We start from the raw sequence: 27,770 nt of genomic DNA on the forward strand, positions 1-27,770 counted from the left end.
AGCCTAGGGCCTTTTCCTTGTCTAATTGGAAAACAACTTTATAAACCTCCTTTTTGGAAAAGGAGCAGTACAACCACATAGAACTTTTTGTTGATAAGGGAGACCAATCCAAATAATCTCCCAAGGCTTGGAGTATAACTTTCCAAAAAATGCACCATCTCCTCCAAAATGTTTTTAAGATTATCCAAAATTTTCCCTTCTTCCTTCACCAAGGAGTTGATGAATTTCCTATTTCACTAACCATTAGCCACCCTGTGGAAATACTTATTGTAATCTCATTCTTTTATCCATCTCACCCAAGCCTTTTACCCCCAATGCACCTCTTTCCTTTAACAATAGATCTTCCAACTCCTTATTCCTTAAGGCCCACATTACTAAAAGCTTTGGATCGGATTCTCTTTCTACTCACCAACATCAATGCTAGCAATATCTATAAGAATATTCTTTTTCTTCTCTTTTAAATCCCTGAAAGACACCTTCCATTCTTTAGGTTTTGATTTAACAAATTGTAGCTTCTTCATGGATTTATGACCTTCCCCCATTTGCCTTGAAATTCTCTCCACCAAAAGCTAAATCTTTCCTTGAAATCTAAGTGTAGCAACTACATGTTCTCGAACCTAAAAGGAGTTAGTCCCCACTTAAAAGGATTGGTGTCTAGGACGGTTGGGCAATGATCAAACATCAATCTAGGAAGACCTTCTTAAAGGTTGTGAGGGTACCTTTGCCCTCACACTCATTTGAGTCTCTTGAAAATTGAGAAATCTTACATGTTTGATAAAGTGAAAGACGCATTTTTGAGAGGAGGGTCAATTAACTCACTATCTCTCATGAATCCATCAAAATCCCTCATGTTAAGGGTTAACATTTGGAACCACCTAACTTTTCCAAAATTCTTATAACACTAAAATCCATCCCCCTACCCCCACCCTTACACCATTTCGGAAAGGTTAGGCTAAAAAGGGCTTGAAGCTTCATTCAGAAATCCTTCCTAACAGTGGTATTGTTGGGATAATAAACCGAGGTGAGCCAAAATGTCCTCAACTAAAATTAACTTGACTGTTACTGAAAAGGACTTCATACCACCCTTGTATAGCTGAAACTATTTGAATCCCACATAATCAATAGCCCTCCTAACACCCTAGAAGTCGAAAGAAAAGTCCCCTCCTTATTTTTATCTTTCCACACATTGCCCACAAACCTCCTATCGCATGTCTCCCTTTTTGTTTTCTAAAGCATTACAATGTCTAAAGATTCATAGCAGAGTAAATCCTCAATGACACTCCTTTCCTTTCTAGATCCCAATCCCCAAATATTACAACTAATGATCTTCATGTCTACACTTTAAGGCTTGTAAACCTTAAGATCAGATTCAAAGAAGCACTAAGACCTCCAGATAAAGATCCATACTTCCTCCTTAAATATACCATACCAATAGATCGTGGGCAACTACTACCCATGGGGATGACATTCTCACAATACTTGACTAACTTGGTATTCATATATGCTAAAACCAACTGAATGGTAGTCATTTTACTAGGTGTGAGACCCTCTATGTGAAAACCTTATGACAAGGAAGAATCTTCTCCTAAAACATGACCTTTAGCTGGGGAATGAGACTCCTTAGGATCGGTAGATATTGATATATGGAAAGTGGCACCCTTTAACTCTTGGCTTGGAAAAGTTATAGGAGTCTCCACACCATTGTGTGCGCAAAAGGGAGCAAACAATGGACAGCTTCCCATGCTCACCTTGAGGAATTCAAATTTCCAATTAAAGAGCCTAAGAAGACTGGAGCAGCCCATTTTATTCAAGCCTTCAGGCCTTTTGTGGCAGCAATAAGGAGGCCAGCCCATTTTTATGAGGGGAGCCCACGTCATGTAGTAGGCCAAAATCAAGTGATTGATTGATTTGGAATTTAATTTTTAATGGAAAGGAAGCAAACCTCTAGAACAAGAAAGGGCCCAAACTATGGTATGGCCCAACTCTTGTTGTATTTAGGGGATGACCCAATTTATCTTAATCTTCCAAAGGCGTAGAGGACTGTTTTTCCCACCACAAAAGATTCAACCCAAAGCAATCATGCAAGAGTTGCAGGTTTGAAGTCCATCTCCAATAATTCTAGTTTGTGCAGCCTTCAACGAGCATGATCGATAAGTCTACATCCATCTAGTGAAGGCTCAATTATGGTCCAAAACACCTTTGCTGGAATCTTAAGGGATTCAAGAAAGGAAGGGATCGTATTGACATGTGGCGACAAGGAGATTAGAGAAAGCCCTAATCAGAAGAAAGGTCTTGCAAAGAAGGACAAGAAATTCAAAGGGGAGGAGAGAGAGTGGTAACTCCCTTAGAAGCATCAAGCCCTTCGAAGGATAAAAAAGGATTGTCATTTGTAAGGATGAGAATGAGGGAGATCGAGCCCAAAGATGTCTAGCGTAGATACTAAGGAGGTTGAGGGAGGTGAAGGTTATTCTCATCGTGGTCCTCCATTCCTGGTATTTCCTTAAATCCTACAAACCTTTGCTAAGGGCCAGAACTTAGATAGGGCTTCCGATTTGCCCTCTCTTCCCCTTGCTCCTGCTTTTCATCCTGATCAGTGTTTTCCAACCTCTGTACAACCATCCTGGTCCAATTTTGTCCCTCTAGTTAACCAAGCCACCCTAATCCATATTATTTTAAGCCTCTCGGAATCCACTTTGAAAACCACAAGTTTTCCTTGGAATGAAAGTTATCATCCAAACATATATTAGTGACCAAGCTACATCAATAATTGATCTACCCTAATAAAAGCCACTAGAATACGAGGAGAGCATTTGAGGGACTTCACAAAGATGAACTGAAAGGAACTTGGCAATGGCCTTGCAAAGACTAGTAATTGAGTTAATAAGTCTAAAATGTTAAATCATAATTGATCCCTCTTTGTTAGGAACTAAACCAATGAAAAAGCAAAATTGATGCTACAACTAATACCCCAGTAGCATGAAACTTTACAACAACTTTAAGAGTATCTTCTTTAATGAACCCCCAACAGTCTTGAGAAAGGTCCAGGAAAATTTATCAAGGCTGGAAACATGATCCATCTTTATGGCATGATATCAAGAGCTACTTAAAGGGCTTCTATATAGACTTCCCATCTAATCAGGCAAGATCTGGATAGACGAAGTGGTAAATACTTTTTCAATTTCTATTTACCAGAAATAACAAGTTGGGAGAACAAATCCTTCTAAAATATATATAATCTGATCAAAGGGAGAAAGAGAATTTAATGAATTTCATAGAAAAGCAAAACAGGCTGCAAATCTGAAGAAGATTACAACACAATACAATCTAGGAACCACACAACATCCTTCTGGGAGGTAAGAAATCCCCCATAAAAGAAACCAAGTGCTTGACTCCTCACTTTGCTAAATGACTTCATCATCAATAGCCATATTTTGCACTATATTGAACATCTCAAGGATAAGTATAAGATCTCTAAGTTTCCAAAGCAAAAGAAAGGGTAGGAGAAAAAGTTTCAAACCAAAAGAAAGGAAAAGAGAACTGGTTCATTCTTTATATTATATGCCAAATACTAATATTATACACGAAATAATAAAGGCTACAATTTGCTATGTGGAAAGAGCTGATACAAGTGGCCTGAGAGCAATGCAAATAATCAAAACAAAATATTTGATTTTTTTTTTTTTTTTTGTGATGGAGAAAAATATGTGAATTATTGCAATACAACAGTATAAATTTCAAATTTGTGCAGAATCCCAGAAAATAACCTAGTTTCCAGTTTTGTGCCATACCTCAACAAGAGCAGTGATCTTGTTTTTCCTTTTCCTTGGTACTAGCTGCTTCTGAGTCTTCCACATTTTCTCTTGGCCATAATCATCAATTTGGTTGAATGAAGTCAACTTATATCCTGTCATTTCTAACACATCTTCCAGAAAGTGGGCTCTCACTGGATATGTAAAGCCCTGAATTTCACATACAAATGCACTTTCAAAACATGTAGAGAAAGATAACATGAATCAATCTCATTTACTTGCTGTGGCAGACCCAATTAAGGCTCAGATGGGGCTGTCACTGGATGTGTAATAGATCATTTTTAAATAAAAGCCTTTACTTTCAACTATCTTACAAGTAATTATTTTAAAAATCTCAAAATTTATTAGAGAATTTATTGAATTCTTTGAAAATTTTTAAGGTTTTTTGCTACAAAAATTATTCAAAAACTCTAGTAAGTTTCCTCACTATTTTTCTAAGTCTTTTAAAAATTACCTTTTAATGTTCTTGATAATTTGTTCATAAAACTTAGAACCTTTTTCTTTCAATGTTCTTAGCATTTTGGTTATTTAATTTGATATATTGTTATAGTTAATATTTAAATTCACTTAATTTTTTAAACAACAATGAATACCATTAGTGACTTTACAATTTAAGATGGTGAATGTAATATATTATTTTTCTTTTTTCTTCCCTTAAAAAAAATTTCCGCCACTGTCTCCTTGTACACTACAGAATTTTCCAAATGGAACCTGACTTAAGTAACAGAACAACAAAACTAGAGAATGACATGTAAATATTTTAGTAGCTGATACTCACAGCTTACATACTGTAGACACTAGGACGAAATTTTGATTTAACATACAATGAAAACAAACTCAAATTTCAGCTTACCGGAATGTGAATTGTTGGTGCTCCACCAAAAAAATTGGAAAAGAGCTCAGCATTAAGAGTAGCACTCATTAAAATCAATCTCAAATCCCGACGACGTGGGAGAAGGTCCTTCAACACAATCAATAGGAAATCTATAAAAAAATTTAACAGGGTTAAAAAAACCAAAGAAAAAACTGGAACCATATACCAGGTTTCTTTAAAAGAAGCCCAGAAGTTTAACCAAATTTATGAGGAAGTGTACCTTCATTCATGCCTCGCTCATGAATTTCATCAACAAAAACATGGGTTATACCATTCAGGTTGCGGTCACTCAACAACCTTCGAAGCAAAATACCACTGGTACAGAAAAGTAGATGGGTATTTTTTCCTTTCATTCCCTCCAATCGAACTTTATAGCCAACCTAATGAAAAATCTCTGTTGTGATTTAGTTGCCAGATGAAAGAGTTATTCAAATGGGAATCATCTCTTTTTTGAGTGCCAAATAAGCAATTGATAATGCTAACTAAAAGAACTAGAAAACAAAAAGGGAAACAGGGTTTACTGATTCACCCAGAGGCTCTCCTCTCTCTGTAGACACCCTTTCAGAAACAGACATAGCAGATATTCTTCGAGGCTGAGTACAAATTATGCTACAGAATGCTCCACGACCAGATTCAATTTCCGACTCCAATATGTATTGAGGAAGTTGAGTCGTCTTACCACATCCAGTCTCCCCAGAAACCACAACAACCTATCATTATAAGAACTGACTAAGAATGCTGTAACTTCTGCAGAGATTTTTTTAACTATTTCTTCATCACAAGTTAACTGAAAAGCAACTCGTGGTACATCCATGGTGCTATGGTTCATGAGTCAATAGAATAAATATAAGCTTGAAAGCTACAAATTGTAACATGCATTAAAGAACCGAGAGTTCCCATTCTGATGACACATTTCAAGGAAAAATGGCCTTTCACATTGCACACAATTTTAAAATGAATAAACAATACAGTAGAAAAAAGATGTAAAAAGGTGTTCCCACCATGGAAGAGGTTGTTATTATAGGGTCGGCATGACAGAGGGTGGGCGGGCAGTGAAATGTGTATAGCTTGGTCTCTCTAGTGTTTCCTTGGTTGCTTTTGGAGTGGCAGAGTATTCAGAGGGGAAGAGCATTCTGATGATTAGCTGAAGAGATATTTCTCAAAACCCTTTTGATTGGTATAGAATCCTGCTTGGGATTAATGATCTCTCTTTTTGAATTCCGTTGATGGTTTGAGGGGATAGGTCATAGGTCTCTAGTCTTTTATTTCCCTCTTCCAGTTTTTCCTTTGACCTGTTGGTGCTCTCTGTACACTACCTTCATACTTGGTTCGTGCCCTTTTTTTTTAAGGCACCCATTAGAATATTAGCTTTGATATGCCTATATAACCAAAAAAAAATTAAAAATAAAAGATACAAGATGCAACAACTTAAATTTTCTTAAAACTTAAAAAAAACTGTGGAGCTTGAAGTTTGAAATAAAGGTGTGGTTGGGAAGGTAGTAGTGTACAAAACCTATCTTGTTGGAGCAAATTAAGATTGGGACTAAATGTGTGGTTGGGAAGGAAGTAGTGTACAAAGCCTATCTTGTTGGAGTAAATTAAGATTGGGACTATAAGGAGAGAGTGAGCTATCAGAGAATCTGCCCTGGAGGAGTATAATCATTTGGCATTGTTGGAAGAGGCTTAATGAGTTTTAGTTGTAAAGCTCCTTCCCTTCCTTTTTCAACATTACTTTGCATGAAGATGCTTGGAGTATGGATATTTGGTTTACCGCAAGTGAACAGGGCCATTGAACCCTTGGTTCCTGAGGAGTTTCCATGGTTGGGGATTGGAGTGGTTCTTTCAGTGTATTCACTAGATTAGTTGGTTGTTCAGAGTAGCTGAAAGTACTTTATTTAAGGGGTGTGCCAAGAATGGGGAATTTTCAACTAATTCTATAGGACTTGAATACTTGTGGTTCCTTCCTTGTGAAGGAGATTTAGGGCTCCAAGGCTACCTCAAAGGTGAGGCTTTTTAAACAAGGAGGCAATATGGAAGAAAATTCTGATGATCAACCAACTTATGAGGAGGGGTTAGTATTAAGTTAATTATTGTTTGCCTCTGCTTACATCTGAGGAATCAGCTAACACGCCTTGATCCATTGTGGTAAAGCTCGCATCTTGTGGCAAGCTTTTCTTCTTCCATTTTGGTATTTCTTGGGTGCTTCTATGATCAGTAAGGAAGTTTTTCCCAGTTGGCATGGGAGTTTTCCAGGAAACAGGTGCAAGAAAGTGTGACGAAATAGTATGTAGTGCTTGTTTCAGAGAATCCAGAAAGAGTGGAACCAAAAACATTCTAAGACTTGATAGTTTGGACAAGCTTTGAGTGTCTTGTCTCAACTTGATTTTTTTTATATATATAGACAAAAGGGAAAACATATATTAAAAGTGCCTAAGAGGAGGCATAGCATCATACACACGAAATATACAAAAAAACACGCAATATAGGCAAAAAGGGAAAGGAGCAAAAAGACCCTTCTCCTCACTTTAAGCTCAACCGATCTACAAAATTTAACTGTTGTGTGGTCCTCTATATACTGGGCCCAATTCACAAGTGTACAAAAAATGGATTTGAGTGGTGTATGGATTTCTCAACTTGCTTTTTGAGTGGTGTAGGGATTTATTAGTGGTTTCTAACCAATTTTTGTTAGGTTTTGATCGATTTTAAGGAAAGAGGTTAATCTAGCGTATGGCTTCTGTTATTGACTTTCCTTTCACCTTTAATGCCCTTTCTTTATGTCCAATCTATTTGGGTTGCCCCCAGTTTGCCAGGAACCTATATACTATTAGTTTGTATTTTCCTATATAAAAAATAAAAAAATAAAAAAAAGGTAAACACCTACTTCAAGACATAGGTCAACCTGAAGAAATTTGGTTGCACCTTTAGGCAATCATTGTATAGTTCTTGTGTACTTTGAGGTGCTCTATTGGTGTTTCATTTTATATATACACACTTTTGCTTTACCTATAAAAAAAACGTAAAGAAAACTAGACTAGTACAAGGTGAAGGGACAATCTGCACCACACACAAAATAAAATAATAACAAACCAAAGCTGATAATTAATAATTCCTCATATAAGCTATGTTCTCTTGTCATAATGTAATGTGCAAGCAAAAACAGGAAACCTCCAAAAGTGAACCACTTGAATCAACATATAAGACAACCACCAGTGCATTAAACTGCATTTCATAAATGCAGAAGATATTTTTTTTTTTTTGATAGATAAGCACAAGTATATTAATGGGCAAAAGGCCACACAGCATACAGGGAGTATACAAAGCAGCCTCAAACAAGAACGCAAAAAACAAACAACCTCACCCACCCTTAAGTGGCCGCTACCCACTCCAAAAAGCCTAAGAGCGAAGAGGACTCCTCTCCAATTACACCCTAGCCCAACTCCACAAATTACAAATAAAAGAATTTTTGAGTTTCTGTATAGCTAAAGATCCTCCCTTAAAAGCTAATCTATTCATTTCCTTCCATACCGTCCAAAAAATACACAACGGGATCGAATTCCAGATCTTTTTCTTTTTTTTTCCCCACAAAAGAGCTCCTCCAACTAAATAACGCCTCTTTAACTGACTCTGGGAACACCCACTGAACCCCAACAAGGACAAGGACGATCTCCCAAAGGGCCCTTACCACTATACAGTGTAACATAAATGCAGAAGATATTATTATCTTAACAACCAAATTGCTTAACGAGACTGGCTAACTAAAAAAATTATTGCACTTTAGCTTTAGCAACCATCTATATTTCAAGTTCTTCAATCAATATCAGACATCAAGCACAGAAAGATCACATCTTCATCAAAGAAAACAGTAGTTCATGTCTTCATGATGCTAGGAAGCCACTTATTATTTATTAACTATACTTAGGCCCCATTTAGAATAGTTTTTGTTTTTTATTTTAACTAGAAACTGAAGACGAAGCTAAAGTCATAATTGTCATAAGGCAATATTGGTATTGTAAATTTTTTTTATTGTATGAAACTTCTAATAAAAGTAACATTTTCCTAACTTCTATATTAAGCTCTTTTTAAAACCAAAAAGTCTTTTTAACAAAATTCCTCCAACAAAGCTTAAAAAAAGAGTTTTAGCTTCTCAACAGCTAATTCAAACAAGGCACTACTCCAAACATGAAGTAACTTTTTTAAAAATAAACAGCTATACGAATCTATAAGTTTTTGGGAACAAATGTTCCCTGATGTTTTTCCTTCAAAGCACATACTAAAACCCTAGTAAATTGGAAAAACCTGGAAGGAGAAGCATTAATTGAAATAAGCACAAATGTACATGCCTTTACAATTGCCTTTACAATGAAAAAAATATAAGACATTGCGTAATCTGCCAACCGTGTGTATCAAGAAAAAGGATAGCAGAATGCTTATTAAGATAGAACATGAAAAATACATTTCTTAATAATAAATATACAAATATGTTTGACATTCTGGAATGAAAATCCAGATAATAAGAATATGAATTTCAAGGACAAACCTGGTTTCGTGCAATTGCCTGGAGCAACCTTTCCTTCTCTCTAAATGCAGGGAGAGATTTCCTAAAGTCCAGCATCTTCTTACCTTCAGGTGACTCCTATAGATTAATAGCACATTCTTTTAAAAAGTAAACCATGAGTGGCCTGGACAGCACTATACATTAAAATAAGGATTGAAATCTTTTTTTGATAAGAAACAACAATGCATCATATTGAGGAATCCTCCCACAAACAAAAGCTAAACATACTAAATACCAAAAGCAAAAATCCATATGGTAATTACAAAAAGCAACGTCTCCTTACTAACCCATGCCCTTGGAACTACACACACTAACCAATCTAGTTGAATCACATTAAGGGAAATGCCCTTAAAAGTTGTGGTGCAAGATGCCCAAAAAGAAGCAAGGAAGTGAATGGTATCCCATAGAACCTCTGAATTCCTTGCCTTGTCCTCAAAAATCCTAGCATTTCTTTCCCAAAAGGATTGAAATCTTAAGAGATTAAACTCCCAAAACCAGGCCAAAAGGTTTAGAATAGGGAAAGGAGGAGCAATGATTCAGGTTCCTTTTGTAAATGTATTAAACCCTAAGGACTGTTGAGTTGCCGCTCCTTGTATAGTCTCATGTTGTGCTCTATCGATGTATAGTTCTTCTTAGAATTGGAGAAGGTTTCTCCACCTCTTCTTTTGATCAGATTTTGTAAATTTGGTAAGGATTCCTCATCTTTCACTTGTACTTTTAAATCCATATCAATGAATATGTTTTGTTTCCAATCAAAAAAATAAAATAAAATAAAACTTGAAGGCAACTTTCATAGTAAAAATTTGCACACGCAACCTATTACTTTGGTGTACATCCACTTAATTGTAGAGAAATCTAATCAATGAAAATTATAGTAGGTACCATGTAAACAAGAATGAGATCTTCTCTCAATCTCTAAATCCCATCCCATTACTACCTAATAATACATTAAATAATGGATAAACATCTAAATAATGCTAATGGGACCTTCCAAACTGGCCATCCATCTTTATTTTATTTTATTTTTTTTGATAGGTAAAGAGAATTTCATAAATAAAAAGACGCCAAAAAAGCGATTCAATGTATACAATACCTATACACCCACCGCCAAAAAGGCCAAAAAAGAAGAAAAACACCCAGTTGGCCAAGAAAACAACCTTAATAAGAGCTCAACCAATCAATAAAATTAATTATAGTTAGAGGGCAGTCAACTATAAACAACTTAGCCTCTAACCAAATAGAAAGAACAAAAGAGTATTTCAGTCTCGGGATTGATAACTGTTGAGCTATAAATAGAATAGGAGAATTTTTTTTTCCTATTATGTTAGTTTGCTATTTCTGTAAATAGATAGGTTTATTAGTTTCCTATTTCTGTAAATAGATAGTTTTATGATTTAAAAATAAGTTAGTTTAGGAATAACTTAGTTTCCAATTATGTCTCTTGTTTCCTATTTCTTCTCTTGTAATCTCCTATATAAACTGTGTGTATAGTCAATCTAATAGAGAGAGAACTTATTATTTTTCATCCCATATTTCGTGTCATGGTATCAGAGCTGTAGGTTTTTAAGACCTAGGCATCATTCTGGCCTTCATCGCCATTTTTCTAACCTTCATAGCTGGATTTTTTTTTTATTCACGTGTTATTTTACGAGCCTTCATATTTGTTGATTTTTTTGTTTCGCGATCTGCCTTAATTCCAAGAGATCAGGTTTTTTCGTGGAAGATGTTGGAAAATTCAAGTACACCTTCATTCTCTTTTTGCATATATGCATCACACAGAGTTTATGATGACTCTTGGATAATAGACTTCGGTGCCACAGACCATACGACCTCCAAATCTCAACTTTTCAATACCTATACCCCAAGCCCAAGTAACAAGAAAATTGTAGTGGCCAATGGCTCTTTAGTTACCGTTACAGGTTTCGGAGACATATACATCACACCTACCCTTATTCTTAAAAATGCCCTCCATGTACCAAAATTGTCGGCCAACCTTGTTTCCATTCAAAAGCTTACCCATGATCTTAAATGTTATGCTATTTTTTCCCTTCTTATTGTGTTTTTCAAGAACAAGGCTCGGGGAGGAGGATTGGACTTGCTAAGGAAATGAGCGGTCTTTACCACCTTGAATCATCTCAGAAAACTAGTAATAATTTGTCGTTGTCTCTTCTCAGTTCCTCAAATAAAGATACCATTTGGTTGTATCACCTACGTCTAGGTCATCCATCTTTTAGGGTTTTAAAGGTCATGTTTCCTCATTTGTTCCAAGGATTAGATATTTCTGAGTTTCATTGCAAAACTTGTGAATTGGCAAAACATACTCGTGTATCTTTTCCTATTAGCAATAAAAGAAGTTCTCATCCTTTTCATTTGATTCATAGTGACATATGAGATCCTTCGACTATACTTAATGTTTCTAGGGCTCGTTGGTTTGTATCCTTAATTGATGACTGCACTCGGGTTACATGGATCTTTCTTCTTAAACAAAAATCTGATGTTTACATTGTTATACCTAATTTCCACTCAATGGTTCAAAACCAATTTGGGATTAAAATAAAAAGCTTTAGGACAGACAATGCTAGAGATTACTTCAACCAGATTTTGTCACCCTATTTTCAATCACAGGGCATTCTCCATGACTCATCATGTGTTAACACACCCCAACAAAATGGGGTAGCCGAGAGGAAAAATGGGCATTTACTCAACACAACCCGAGCCTTACTCTTTCAAGGGAATGTTCCTAAGTCCTATTGGGGGGAAGTTGTTCTTATTGCCACATACATGATAAATAGAATTCCCTCACAAGTATTAGACAACAAAAGCCCCGCCGAGATACTTAAGAGGTTCTATCCACACTTCAGAACCTCAAATGGGCTCACTCCTAGGGTATTTGGGTGCACTGCATTTGTTCACATCCACAGCCAACATAGAGACAAGCTAGACCCCCGAGCCATAAAATGTGTCTTCCTTGGTTACTCATCCACTCAAAAAGGATACAAGTGTTACAATCCCTCAGCTAGAAAATTTTACATCTCTGCAGATGTCACCTTCACAGAAAATAAACCTTTTTTCCACAAGTCCTCTCTTCAAGGGGAGATTTCAATGATGGAAGATAGTCCTTATGAGTCCTTTGAACCTCTTGATCTTCCTCATGTCTCAACCCATGGTGATGAAGAACCTGTGTCTGTTCCAGCCAGTGTCACTCACAATTTTCCACAGTTTCCTAAGGTGTATTCAAGGGAAAAGGTCATTCCAGAACAAAATCAGGTCCAAGAATCCAACTCAGACCTTGGGAATGAAATCACGGTAAGATCAGACCCACCTTTACATACACAACCTGGCGAAACTTCCACTGACTCAACAGACAACCTAGACCTAGACCTTCCCATTGCTGTCAGAAAAGGCACCAGAGAATGCACTAACGGACCACTTTATCCACTATCCCACTATGTGTCTCTTAAGCACTTATCACCAGCCCACAAGAATTTTATTGTGAGTCTAAACACCACTATCATTCCTAACACTGTTTTTGAGGCATTGACAAAAAGGGAATGGAAGGATGCTATGAGAGAGGAGATGAGTGCATTAGAAAAGAATAAAACATGGGAGATTGTTGAACGACCGAAAGGAAAAAACATTGTTGATTGCAAGTGGATTTTCACACTGAAATATAAGGCTGATGGATCTCTAGAGAGACATAAAGCAAGATTGGTAGCCAAAGGGTACACTCAAACTTATGGAGTTGATTATCAGGAGACTTTTGCTCCAGTTGCAAAAATGAATACTGTAGGAATCCTGTTGTCAATGGCTGCCCACTACAATTGGCAACTCTTACAGTATGATGTTAAGAATGCATTTCTTCATGGTGATTTAGATGAAGAGATTTACATGAACATCCCACCAGGATTTGAGGAAAACACAGGTAACAAGTTGTGCAAACTGAAGAAGGCCTTGTATGAGCTAAAACAATCTCCCAGGGCTTCGTTTGGGAGATTTGCAAAAGTCATGAAAGAGTCTGGGTACAAACAAAGCCAAGGTGACCACACTCTCTTCATTAAGCACTCGGCTATAGGGGGAGTAACTGCTCTTCTAGTCTATGTTGACGACATCATAGTGACTAGAAATGATGAGAGAGAAAAGCATAAAGTGAAGCAGAGATTAGCAACAGAGTTTGAGATAAAGGAATTAGGGAAACTGATGTACTTCCTCGGTATTGAGGTGGCATATTCCACACAAGGGATCTTCATCTCTCAACAAAAGTATGTGACTGATTTATTGGTAGAAACAAGGAAGATTGGGTGTAAACCAGTCTCTACCCCAATGGATCCAAACCACAAGTTGGGAGAAGCTAAAGAGGAACCAATGGTGGATAAAAGAATGTACTAGAGGCTGGTTGGTAGACTCATATACCTTGCTCACACTCGGCCAAACATTGCCTACTGGGTGAGCGTGATTAGTCAATTCATGCATGATCCAAGAGAACCTCATCTTCAAGCTGCTTACAGGGTGCTACATTACTTGAAAGGCAACCTCGGGAAAGGAATTTTGTTCAAGAAGAACAATACTCTTGCTCTAGAAGCATACACCGATGCTGACTATGCAGGTTCCCTAGTGGATCGAAGATCAACTATAGGGTATTGTACTTTTCTTGGAGGAAATCTGGTAACATGGAGAAGTAAAAATCAGAATGTGGTAGCAAGGTCGTCTGCAGAATCAGAGTTTAGGGTCATTGCTCAAGGGTTGTGTGAACTACTTTGGCTGAAGATTATTCTAGATGATTTGAGAATCAAGTGGGATGGTCTTATGAAGCTCTATTGTGACAACAAGTCAGCTATCAATATTGCTCATAACCCTATACAACACGATAGGACAAAACATATTGAGATTGATAGACATTTCATCAAAGAAAAATTGGAGGAAGGAGTAGTGTGTATGTCCTATGTTCCATCAGAACATCAATTAGCTGATATTCTAACAAAATGGCTGAACAGTTCAATGTTTCACGATCTTGTATTCAAGCTGGGAATGGAAGACATCTATTCCTCAGCTTGAGGGGGAGTGTTGAGCTATAAATAGAATAGGAGAATTTTTTTTTTTCCTATTTCTGTAAATAGATAGGTTTATTAGTTTCCTATTTCTGTAAATAGATAGTTTTATGATTTAGAAATAAGTTAGTTTAGGAATAAGTTAGTTTCCTATTATGTCTCTTGTTTCCTATTTCTTCTCTTGTAATCTCTTATATAAACCATGTGTATAGTCAATCTAATAGAGAGAGAACTTATTATTTTTCATCCCATATTTCGTGTCAATAACACATCATCCTTGAAGGCCACTCTATTTCTTGCCTTCCAAACCGTCCAAAAAATATAAAGAGGAGCAGCTCTCTACACCTTCTTACGCTTTTTGCCCACAAAAGAACCATGTCAGCTAAGGAGAGTCTCTCTAACTGAAGAAGGTAGCACCCAAGACACCCCAAACAAAGTAAAGAGTAAATCCCATAAGACCCTTGTTTATGAACAATGTAGAAGAAGATGGTCTATGGTCTCCTCATTCTCAAGACACATAAAACATCTATTTGCCAAGGCCCATCCTCTTTTCTGAACAAAATCCAGGGTTAAGGCTTTGCCCCACGTAGCCTCCCACGCAAAGAAACTAATCTTGGGTTGTACCCACACATTCCAAATGCAGCTAGAAGGAAACAAAGAAGGGCAGCCCACTTCTAGAGCAAGGTAGAGAGACTTGGCCAAGAACTTTCCACTCTTTGTTTCAGTCCAAACCACCATATCATCCACATCTCCAAGCACTCTCTTCCCATGAAGCCACTCCAAGAATCTTTCCGCCTCCTTCACAGTCACAATCTCTATCTCTAGTGGTGAGGAAGAAAGAAGCCTTGGGAGGGCTAAGTTAACTTGTGGCAGAGGCAAGATTGACTCAACAAGAGGGGGTTTTGTCTCTAGACAAAATCAGGTTAGGGGGACACATGGCAGATCCAGAGAAAAGATGAGTAACAGTTGTACTCCATCTCCTCTTCTATCAATTTCAAATTCAAAACAAAGGCCAAACAAAGTCTTAGAAAGGACGAAAGGCCATGTTGTGGGGAAGAGAGGCCAAGAAGAAGTGGAAAGCCCACCATGTCCTAAAGCTCCCTCAGCCCCCGGGCCTCCTTTTGATAAGGTGTAATATGGCGAGAGGCCACAGAGTGGAGAAGGTTCCAGGCCCTATGTCTCAACAAAAGGAAGACCACCCAATTAGAAGGAGTCCAAGCCTTTTATTATGCAAAGTTTGCAATTTGGGTCAGTCTTTGTTACATTTAAAGATTGGCCCATCAGATTCCTTTCTCCTAAAGGTCCAAGGAACAGTCTTCTCCTCTGTTGAGAACCAATGCATTGCAGTTTCACAAGAGATGTTGGCTCAAAGGCCAATACCAAACAATCTAAGGCTTCACATGAGTAGTTAGCCTTCATCCTTTAAAGGTTTGATCACAAACGGAGATTGCAATCTGAAGTTTCAAAGGGATTTAAGGGAGGATGGGTCTATCACAGCTAGATTCGATTTGGACTTCAATGTACACCCTATTCTGAAGAGTGATCCTACAAAGAGGTCGAAAGGTCCATAGAGAACGGTTTGACCGGTCCATCAAATGAAGGAAGCCCTGTAAAGGGTCCAGGATCGATTGCATTCATCCAAGGAAAACATTGTCCTAACTCAAAAATGACCCTGAAAGGCACCAAAGCGGTTGAGAAAGGAGGAGGGCTTCTTCTCTATGATGTTCTAGTTTAGGTATTTCCTTCTAACCTGGAAACCACTGTCGAGGGCCAGATTCTAGATGGGGCTTCTGATTCACATCCTCCTTCCCTTGCTCCTGCTTCTCACCATGACCAGTCTCAATCTATTTTGATGAAACCTTGGGGGTTCACTCTAGTTTCCCTAGCTGTAACCCCAGTGAATAAATTTGTCTCAACATTTGTCCCTAATGTTTGCAATCCCATTTTTAAAGGTTGGAGTCCCCTAAGATATCCCTAGCCAAGAGCCAAAGGGCGTTTCTTTCTCACTAGGGAAGCCCTAGCGAGAAGCTTTTCACAGTCAACTATCAACCTCCTTAACTAGTCTCCTCCTCATTGAAAGGATTTCACATAAAGGATCTCACACATACTAAAATGACCAGTGTACAGTCGGTTTTGGAAACTATGAAAATCAAGCTAGACAAATGCTATGAAAATTTCATCCCAATGAACAATAGCAATGCACGATCTATGAATAAGGTTTATTTTAGAAGGAAGTATAGACCTTTTTCCGGAGTTCTTAGTGATTCTTAGGTTTTGATCATGTAGTTGTTAGGCTCTTAAGTGTTCGCATAAAGATCATTAGTTGCAATATTAAAGGGTTGGGTTCTAGAAAGAAAAAAAGGTTCGTTAAGGACTTTCTTGATCTTGAAACCCCAAACATTGTGATGCTTTAAGAAACAAAAAAGGAGACTTGTGATAGGAGGTTCATAGGTAGCACGTGGAAAGTTACAAATAAGGAGTGGGTCATTCTTCCAGCTTGTGGGGCATCAGGATGGGTTATGATAATATGGGACTCAAACAAATTTAGGCATTCAAAGTTTTTACTAGGGTCTTTTTTCAATAACAATTAAGTTGATTTCATATGAAGAGGAAACTTTTTGGCTCACATTAGTTGTTGGTCCTAATAATTCCAACCTAAAGAAGGATTTTTTTAATAAAGCTTCAAGACCTTTTTGGTCTAACCTCTCCAAAATGGTGTGTAACGGGGGGATTTCAATGTCATAACAAGAATCTCATAAAAGTTACGTAGCTCTAGGTTAAAACTTAGTATGAGGGTTTTTTATGAGTGCATAAGAGAAAGTGAGTTAATCGACCCTTTGTTTAGAAACACCTCTTTCACTTGGTCAAAGAAGCACGAAGTTCCCGTTTGCAAGAAGTTGGATGGATTCTTGTACTCAATTGAGTGGGAGCAAAGTTTCCCTCAATGCCTCGAAGAAGTGTTTCCCAAACTGACTTCTAATCATTGCCCAATCATCCTACATACTAACCCATTTAAGCGGGGTCCAACTCCATTTAGATTTGAGAACATGTGGTTGCTTCACCTAAATTTTAAGGAAAGATTTAGTTCTTAGTAGCATGAGTGTCAAGACAGTGGTTGGGAAGGTCATAAATTCATAAAGAAGCTACATTTTGTCAAATCTAAATTGAAAGAATGGAATAAGATGTCTTTTGGAGATTTAAAGGAGAAAAAGAAGAACACTCTTTCAGACATTATCAAAATTGATATAAGTGAGCAAAAAGGGAATCTAACTCCTGAACTTTCAACAATAAGAAAGGGAAAGGAATTACTATTAAAGGAAGAGGTTCATTAGAGACGAAAATCTAGGGTTAAATGGATACAATAAATAAATAAATTTGCAATTCTAAGTACTTTCATAGGGTGGCCAATGATAGACGAAATAGAAAGTTCATAAAATCATTAGTGTTTGAAGAGGGGGTAACTTTTTTTTTTTGATAGGTAAATAGAAGAAGAGGGGGTAACTCTAGGCAACATTGAAAACATTTCAAAAGAGATAGTGCTGTTTTTTGGTAAGCTACACTCCAAGCCACCAAGCAATTCTTGAAGCATAGAAGGATTGGATTGGTCACTCATATCAAGAGAAAGTGTTGCATGGCTGGACCATCCCTTTTTAGAAGAGAAGGTATGCTTTGCCTTTTTTCAGTTGAACAAGAAAAAGGCCCCTAGGCCTAATGGTTTCACCATTGCAATGCATCAGAAGTGTTAGAATGTGATTGAAGAGGATCTTATGATGGTGTTCTTAGAGTTCCACAATAACAGGATAATAGAGCACCAATATCACATTCATTGTTCTAGTGCCAAAAAAGAGTCAACCCAACAAAATCTCAAAATTCAGACCTATCAACCTAGTTACTAGTTTGTACAAGATTATAGCTAAGATTTTATCAGGGCGTATACGAAGATTTCAGCATGAAGCCATCTACATCTCCCAAGAAGTCTTTGTTAAGAGGAGACAAATTGTGAATTTTGTTTTGATTGTTAATAAAATGGAGGGTGAGAAAAGGAGTTCAAGGGAGGAAAGGGAAGTCTTCAAAATAGATTTTGAAAAGGCATACAATCATGTGGATTGTGGTTTTATTGGGTCATTTACTAGAGCAAAAAGGGTTTAGCACAAAATGGAAGTCTTTGCACTAGTGGCAAAGATGAACACTATTTGAGTCTTATCATCTTCGGCTACCAACCTTGGTTGTTCTTTCAGCAATTTGATGTTAAAAATGTCTTCTTACATGGTGATTTGGAAGAAGAAGCCTACATGAAGGCTCCACCAAGATTTGATGGCAACTTCTGCAATGATTCTATGTGTAGACTAAAGAAGGCGCTATATAGGCTTAAGAAATCTCCTAGGGCATGGTTTGAGAGAATTGCTAAAGCCATATTTTTTTTTTTTTTTTTGATACGTAAACACAATTCATTAAAGAGGCAAAAACCTCAACGTATACAGGACGTATACCAGGCAGCAAAGGCCAAAAACAAGCAAAAATCAAAAAACAAACCACCCCTCAACTGGAAGCTATCCACTCCAGGAAATCTAACAGGGAATACGGCTTCTCCTCCATATACAACTTAGCCCAACCCCAGATATAACAAACAAAAGAATATTTGAACCTCTGAATTGCTAAACCCCCCCCCCCCCCCTAAAAGCTAATCTATTCCTTTCCTTCCAAACCATCCAAAAAATGAATAATGGAATGGAACTCCAGAATTTTTTCTTTTTTTTTCCCACAAAAGAACCTCCCCAACTATATAACACCTCCTTTACAGTTTTAGGAAACACCCATTTGACCCCAACTAAGCCCAACACTAAATCCCAAAGCTCTCTAGCCACTGTACAATGAATAAGTAAGTGATCCACGCTTTCCGCATCGCAAGCACACAAAAAACACCTGTTCGGAAGCTGCCAACCTCTTTTTTGTAGCCTATCAAGAGTCAAGATCTTTCCCCAAGTCGCTTCCCACGTAAAAAACATGATTTTAGTTGGGACTCCTCCCACCCAAATCCTGTTTTTCGGAAAGTTGCCATCCATAGGCCTATCCAACCAGTTGTACGCCTCCTTCACTCTAAACTTACCGCTTCCCACTCCCTTCCAAAAAACAGAGTCATCCTCCCAAGATATCCTAACACCTCTCAGCGCTTGGAGCAACTCCCCTACCAGCTCCACCTCCCAATCGTTGAAATCCCTTATGAAACGCAAATTCCAGCCGCCATCCCCAACATTCTGATCCCATAAATCTTCAATCTTTGCATTTCTATCGGCTGCCAAGGTATAAAGATGCGGAAACCTTTGAGACAGCGCTAATTCCTCGCACCACACATCAGTCCAGAAGCTGATTTTATTGCCTTTCCCCACCTTGAACCCCATTTTATCCCAGCACCAATCAGCTTCCTTTAAAATCTCCTTCCACACCCCCACACCACACGCACCCACAGCCTTCTTGGTCCTCCAACCATGACCCTCCTGACCATACTTTGCTTCCAGCACATGTTTCCAAAGAGTCTCCTTATCCGAAGCGAATCTCCAAATCCACTTGCCAAGAAGCTCTTTATTCATAATAGTAAACTTCCTTATTCCCAACCCCCCATTTTCTTTATCCCCACACACCACCCCCCACTTTACCAGATGAATTTTCCTCTCCATGAGACCCCCCCCCCCATAAGAACTCTCTTTGCAATTTTTCTAATCTTCTAGCCACGGACATGGGCATACGGAATAACGACATCTGATAAACTAGCATACTACCCATAGTGCTTTTAATAAGCGTGATCCTCCCGCCCTTTGAGATATATTGGCTCTTCCAAAGAGCAAGCCTCCTTCTCGTTCTTTCTTCTATACCATCCCAACCATAAGTCGCCTTATTAGGCACCCCCAGCGGCAGCCCCAAGTAAATAGACGGAAGCTTCCCCACCCTACAACCTAACTCCACAGCCAGCTCCTCTATCCTTTGAACCTCTCCTACTGGAATAACCTCGCTTTTAGCCAAATTAATTTTCAACCCGGACGCGGCTTCAAACCAGAACAAGATCCAACTTAAATTCGTTAAGTACTCCTTCTTCGCCTCACAAAATACTATAGTATCATCGGCGAATAGCAAATGCGCAATGTGGACAGCCCGGCCTCTATTACGCTGAATTTTGCACCCTGAGATGAAGCCCCCCTCCATGGCCCTTCTGATTAGGACACTTAGCACCTCCATTCCCATGACAAAAAGGTAAGGGGACAAGGGATCTCCTTGACGCAGCCCCTTGGAACTCGAAAAGAAACCAGCTGGCGATCCGTTCACCATTACTGAAAACTTGACTGTGGAAATACACCACCACACCCACCTCAGCCACTTAGCGCCAAAACCCATTTTTTCCATGACTTTCAATAGGAAATTCCAATTTATGCTATCATAGGCCTTCTCTATATCTAACTTGCAGATAACCCCCTTATCCCCCTTCTTTTTCCAGCTGTCAATCACTTCGTTTGCTATCAAAGAAGCGTCAAGAATCTGCCTACCCTTAACAAAAGCATTCTGATCATGGGAAACAACCTTGTCTATAACCTTCTTAAGCCTGTTGGCCAGCACCTTAGCCACCAGCTTATAGAGGCCCCCCAAAAGGCTGATGGGCCTGAAATCACCAAAATCCTCGGCCCCTCCTTTCTTAGGAATCAGCACTAAGAATGTGTTGTTGATACTCTTGAGGAACGTATTCTGGTCGTGGAATTCCTTGAACAACTCCAGAATTTCCTCCTTGATAAAATCCCAACACCTTTGCCAAAAGAAAACCGAGAACCTGTCAGGACCTGGGGCTTTATCCCCATTCATTTCCATCAGGGCCGTCAGGACTTCTTCCTCAGAAAAGGGGGTCTCCAGCATCTCAGCCTCTTGCACACAAATTTGATTAAAAGATAGGCCTCCGATGTCTGCCTTCCACTCCGGACTTTCAGAAAATTGCTGCTTAAAAGCCTTAACTATCCCCTCTCTGACATCCCTCTCCTCTGTCATTGTAATCCCATTAATCTTGATTCTGTCCATGTGGTTAGCTCTCCTATGGGCAGATGTCATTCTGTGGAAAAACCTCGTATTCCTATCACCTTCCTTCAGCCAGAGTTCTCTAGACACCTGCCTCCAATGAGTCTCTTCCAGTTCAACCCACTTGGCATAAGCCTCCTTTGCCTCCTTCTTACAAGCTGATTCCTCCATAGACAGGCTCCTTTCTTCCTCTACTCTGTCCCAAAAATCTACCTGCTGCATCGCAGCCTCCTTGTTACTTTCCAGATTCCCAAACTCCTCCCTATTCCAAATTTTAAGCTTTTGCTTCAGCACCTTCAATTTCTCCGACAATCTAAAGCTGGCACTACCCCTGACCACTGTTTCTTGCCACCAATTCCGGATTAACTCCTTAAACCCCTCGACTTTGAACCACATATTTTCGAATCTGAAAGGGGCAGGCCCTCTACTCCAACTGCCCCCCTCAAGTAAAACCGGAAAATGGTCCGAAATCGGCCTGGGAAGCCTCCGCTGACACACCCTACTGAACTGATCAAGCCAGCAAGGAGAAACCAGAAATCTATCTAAACAAGCCCTCGACATGTTATTCAGGCCCCCAGTCCACGTGAATGCACCCCCATGCAATTGAATGTCCACAAGGCCAAGGTCATCAACCACTTCCGCAAACCTCCTCATTGCTGAAGTAATTCTCCCTTGCCTGTTTCTCTCCCCTTGAGCCAACGTGATGTTGAAATCACCACCTAGACACCAGGGCCCCTCCCAGATTCCTCTGATTGCCCCTACCTCCTCCCACAGCCCCTCCCTTTCAAGCCTAGTAAACGGCCCATAAACCCCCGTAAAAGCCCAAATCACCCCATTCTCCAAAGTTTTAAATTTGCAGGATAGAGAGAACTGCCCCACCTCCCACTCCAGCAACTCCAAAACTCTTTTATCCCAGCATATCAACATACCCCCAGCCGAGCCACACGCATTCAGGGCCTTGCATTCTAAAAATCTACCCGACCCTAAGCTTCTCACCACGCTCTCAGACATAAGCTGAATTTTTGTCTCCTGTATACAAAAGAGATCCACCTTCTGCTTCCTAACAACCGATTTAATAACCTTCCTTTTCCTGCTTTCATTCACCCCCCTTACATTCCAGCTTAACAATTTAATATTCATTAAACACACATCATCTGCATCCCTTTGCCCTGAAAAGAGCCCTTCTTTTTGCTATCCCCCTCATAGTTCACAGAGCATTCCAATCTCTTTAGCTCCCTTTCAAACCTCGATTTTTCCAACAATCCTTTACTGTGAATCTTTTCCCTTCTTTTCCTAATTTTTGACAGGACATTTAAAATCTCCTTCTCCATCCCATCAGTCGAGAAACCCAGGAAAAGGCTAAACCTTGCTAGGCTACTTTCTTGCCAATCCAGTTCCTTTTCCCCCCTTCCATCCTGAATCACATTTTGGGGAGGCCCCACCTCCTGCTCCCTTGTCGAAGCTAGGGAACCTTTGAATTCAACCAACTCCCAGCACGCACTGCCACTGGCCCTGGAGCCCTCTGCCTCTTTCCTTTGCGAATCTCTGTCAATTTGACAGATCTCCCTTCCTTCCCCGGAATGGTCAAAGAACTCCCCCTCTGGAGTCCGACCAAAAGAAAACATAGAAGAAGAAGAAGAGTTCCCGGATACCCATAGACCCCCTAAGAATGATAAGGCCTCATACCTCATTACTTCTTCATGGAGCGCACTGTCTGCCCACTCCTCTGTTGACTTCTGAGCGAACACAGTCTCCATCTCCCTTACCCTTAAAAATTCTAACTCAATATTGGCCTCACCCAGCGGCCCAAACTGCGCCAAGACCGCCATCGGGCCTGGATTCAACTTACTCAACTTCGGACCTATTTGCGGCGGCCCACCTCGCTGAGCCCCCTTCTCCTGAAACCCACTCGAAGATGGCCCACTATCCCAACTTTGGACCTTATAAAATCCCTCTCGAGACCCATGATTCTCTTCTTGGGCTTTCTCCTTGCCTTTAGGCCCTTTAATTCTACCAATCGACCCAAGCCCGCCTCTGCTGCCTCCAGATGTTGGACTTGGGCTGGGCCCCCCTCCCCTTCTAATGCCCAAACTCACATTGGAACAGATAGGCCCACTCGGGTACAACCCAACATCCACCCCAATCACTGGTTCCCGGATCAGCGACCCGAATCGGATCCGGCCCCCCGACAAGACCTTTCCCTTCCCACCCTGCAGCCCATCCGTCACGTCGTCTGACCGAGACTGTACCTCGAAGTCTGCGCTGCTCCCTTCCTCCACTCGCCGACCCGCGCGTGCATCTCCGTCGTCCCCCTCCTCACAGCCTTCTGCACTCCGACAATCCTCCTTCTTCTTTCTGAACACCGGCATTACTTCCCACCACATCGGAAGAAGAAATGTGGTCTTATCTATCTCGATTTCTATGGAACTTGGCCACACCCCCCTTTTCGTCTTCACCAATATCCTCGCCCATCGGAGATCTTCCATTCTCTCCGTCGGCCCATCCATGGCTACAAAGCCCCCGCACACATCTCCTACCTTTCGCAATATACTAGGGGTCCATAACGACAGTGGGAGACCTTTTACCCTCACCCATGCTTCCTCTTCTAGATCCCCTTCGTCCACGCACCCATAGCACTGGCTCCACACCTTCAGCTCCACTTTAATCCCCCCCACCAGCCTTACTCCACCATCGAGGATTCTCCTCGCTTCTGCCGCCTTTTCAAACTCCAGTAGGGCTGGACCCTCACCCATCCAGGCCAACCCTAACCTCCCTCTTAATCCCCACGCTCTCGCCAACATCCACCCCATTCTCTCTAAGTCCCCTCCTCCTGCTGCTTTAGGATCCCATTTTCCAATCAAACATTGACCCAACCGATCCTTATTTCTGCAACTCTCCTCTCCCTTAACCTCCATCCTAATCCCCAAAATACTACTTCTCCCCCATCTCTCCCCTTTTACAGATAACACTCTGTTAGGGCTTGACTCGCCCTTATTTATCTCCCTTCTCTCAACCCTTGTAAACAAATCTCGAACCACTCTCGCCATGGCTATCCATCCCTCTCTTCCCCCTTTCCCTTTCGGGATGCAAATGTTGTACCATTTCTCCTCCTCGTCAACGACTCCTAGCCTAATGAAGCTTCCCGCCTTGTTCGCTTGTCGCACCATGGAGAACCTTCTCCCCTTTTCCTTCCATCCCTTTTCCCATTTAACGTCCTTCCCATCCTTAATACACTGGTCCATCCCTTCCAAAAACATCCCGACACTTGCCGACCCCATTTTAACCCATGAGGACACACCCTTCTTGCTTTCCACAATAAACAGAAGAGTTTTACCCCTTTTCTTTTCCACCTCCACTTCGAAGGTTTTCGATTCCACCTCGAACTTCTGCCGTTTCCGATCCAGCTTCGCCTCATCGTCGTCACCCTCCCCCTCGCTATCTCCCTCTCTTCCTCTTGAGAGCATTTCGGTTAAAAGTGCCTATGCCCTAATCAATGGACTCAAATTTTGTAACAAGCTCCAAACCCTTGAGCAAAGGCTAGTATTGACTTGTAAAGCAGAAAGATTAAGAAACAATCCAGCACCCGATATACCAAAAGCAATACATTATCCAAAACTGCACTCACGACAGCCAAAGAAAAAAACTTTAATCTATGGGTGTATTGAAAACAGATAAATCTAAGCAAAACTCAGAGTCTGCCCCCCAACGTAGCCATTGGTGGTGGCAATTTCAATAGACCCAAAACCCAAACACCAGAAACCCACCATTTTCTCTGAATTCCAATCAACCCCTTAGAGGGCAGGAGTAGTAGAGAGGCGGAGAGGGGCAGTGAGTGGGGTTTGTACTAGGGAGAGAAGGGCGTTATAGAGAGATGTGAGAGGCCCTGGCTTTCTTCCCATATGGGGTTACCATTGTCGTCCAAGCGGTTGCTAAAGCCATATTAAGGATGAACTACTAACAAAGTCAAGGAGATCTTACTCTCTTTAACAAGCACTCAATATCTGGAAAGGTCACAGCTCTAATCGTTTATGTGGATGACATAGTTGAAACTAGAGATGATTTGGAAGAGATTGAATGGTTTAAAAAGCATCTTGCTATAGAATTTGACATTAAATATCTAGGGAGGCTAGGTACTTCTTGGGTATTGAGGTCGCTCATTAGGGCATCTTTATTTCAGAACAAAAGTATGTCCTTGATTTCCTAGAGGAAACCAAGATGTTAGGGTGTAAGCCAACCAATACCCCCATTGAACAAAATCATAGGACTATGGATGACAAGGATGAGGCAGCATGTACCAAGGTATGTACCAAAGACTAGGGGGAAAATTGATTTACTTGTCACACACTAGGTCTGATATATCCTATGCTGTAGGTGTGGTTAGTCAGTTCATGCATTCACCAAAGAACTGCCATGTAGAGGCAATTTATAGGATTCTCCAATATTTGAAACTCACATCTATAAAAGGCATTCTGTTTAAGAGGAATATGGACCTAAATTTGGAAGCATACACTGATGCAAACTGGGTAAGGTCAGTGCTAAAAAATCGAAGATCTACCTAGGATACTGCACATTCCTAGGAGGAAACCTAGTTACTTGGAGAAGCAAAAAGCAAGGTGTTGTGGTTAGGTCAAGCAAAGAGGCAGAATTTAGGGCTATTACACGAGGAATATGTGAACTTCTTTGGTTAAAAACCATTCTTGATGATCTCAAAATTAAATGGGAAGGAACAATGAAGTTGTACTGTGACAACAAGATGGTTACTAACATTGCTCATAATGTCATCCAACAAGATCAGACAAAGCATGTAGAGATTGATAGACACTTCATCAAAGAGAAGTTGGACAATGGCCTAATTTGTACTTCCTATATTTCAATAGAAAGACAGTTGGTGGATATCTTCACTAAAGAACTTTCAAGTCAAATTTTTCAAATGATTACTAGTAAGCTAGGAATAGAGAACATCTATTCACCAACTTGAGGGGGAGTGTTGACTAATCAACCTTTATGACCCTTATTTAATAGGGATATTCAACCTCTTAATAGGAAAGTCAATAATTGCATATAGCAATTTAAATTAGGAAGTTATAATTAAAATTCCCATGATTTTGAGGATAGATTCCTAAGAGTTAATTTGTTCCTTTTTTCATTGTATAGCTACTTATAATATGTACAATTTTTTCTCAAACCAATATACGATCATTCTCACATATGCCTACAAATGGGACACATTCTATTGGATGGGACATCTACATTCTAGTCAAATGGTCACATAGATGTCCTTGGAAGGTCATTGCATAAGTATTCTAAGATTTTTCTTCACACTCCCTTTGTGTTAGGTAACAGTTCGAGATTTGTTTTTGGGAAGATTTGTGGTGGGGAAATCAACTATTGTATTCACAATGTCCAAGTCTTTACAAAATTATCACAGCTAAAAATCTCACAACATCATTTGTCCTTACTAACTCTTCTTCTCTTTCTTGGAACCTTAACTTCTATTGCAACCTCACAATATCAATTATGATATTCATTATAGATATAAGAGCTTGATCTCTATTCTCTTTAGGTTTATTCTCAGTAAAATCATTCTTTTCAGCCATATCCAATTTAACAAATCTAATTCCTTTCTCTCTAGCTAAACTTTTATGGAATTCAAAAGCCTCATCTAAGGTCAAGACTTTTGTTTGGTTAATGGTGCACAAGAAGGTAAAACCAATGACATACTACAATTGAGAAGACCTTACAAATTCCTTGATCATGATTAGTGCACCTTATACATGGGGAATGGAGCATTGATCGACCATCTCTTTATATGTTGCTCGTTAACATTAAGGCTTTAGTACAAGCTATTCAATCTAGCCAAGATGGATTGAGTTCCGCCTATGAGTATATGTGACATGTTGACCATTTCATATAGTGGTTTGGGGAGTTCCATCAAAGACAAAACCCTTTGGCAAATCGATTATCTCACAATGCCTTAGATTGTGTGGCAAGAGAGAAATATTAGGATTTTTGAAGAAAAGTGGAGAATAGTAGAGATGTTGTGAGATATACTTCACTTCTATTCCTCCTTTCGGACCTCTTGTACCGACACCTTTAAAGGCATTCTACTTAATGTTAATCAACTCAATTGGCATTCGGTTGGTATATTAAAAGGATTGGACAGCAATGAGAGGAGATTAGTCCGGAATTGAGGAGATGTCACCTATGTATATCCTTTAGTGGACTGAACTTTATGTATAGTTCTCCTTGTATAATGGAGGAGTTTAGTCATACTTTAATCAATTTCTTGTATTTTGTGGGTAGGACCCTCATCCTTCTCATATACTTTCTATCACGATTAAAAATCTTTTGTTTTTGAACAAAAAAAATAAAAAAAATAAAAGAATAAAGAATGAAATGAGTGAAATGTTAAAGTTAGAATTCATAATATGTTT

At 39.6% G+C, this 27,770-nt stretch overlaps 2 protein-coding genes across 3 annotated transcripts in view; both read right to left on the reverse strand.

Moving 5' to 3' along the window:
- The window catches only part of LOC100251493 (DExH-box ATP-dependent RNA helicase DExH3), a 75,892-nt gene that overhangs the window by 42,041 nt on the left and 6,081 nt on the right, over positions 1–27,770 (reverse strand). For both annotated transcript variants that reach the window (XM_002269751.5, XM_010666899.3), the window contains exons 5-9: positions 9,221–9,316; positions 5,205–5,393; positions 4,904–5,063; positions 4,663–4,793; positions 3,789–3,959 (exon numbers count right to left, since the gene is read on the reverse strand). In XM_002269751.5, the coding sequence (XP_002269787.1) occupies positions 3,789–3,959; positions 4,663–4,793; positions 4,904–5,063; positions 5,205–5,393; positions 9,221–9,316 (747 nt within the window). The remainder of the gene's footprint in view (positions 1–3,788; positions 3,960–4,662; positions 4,794–4,903; positions 5,064–5,204; positions 5,394–9,220; positions 9,317–27,770) is intronic.
- On the reverse strand, positions 22,471–27,759 carry LOC109121684 (uncharacterized). The gene is made up of 2 exons (XM_059734358.1): positions 25,101–27,759; positions 22,471–24,951 (listed from the first exon to the last, which is right to left on the reverse strand). Exon 2 carries the CDS (start codon positions 24,798–24,800, stop codon positions 22,476–22,478), a length of 2,325 nt encoding a protein of 774 aa, XP_059590341.1. The 5' UTR covers positions 24,801–24,951; positions 25,101–27,759; the 3' UTR covers positions 22,471–22,475.

The sequence above is a fragment of the Vitis vinifera genome, chromosome 18, assembly GCF_030704535.1.
Source record: "Vitis vinifera cultivar Pinot Noir 40024 chromosome 18, ASM3070453v1".
Lineage (NCBI taxonomy): Eukaryota > Viridiplantae > Streptophyta > Magnoliopsida > Vitales > Vitaceae > Vitis > Vitis vinifera.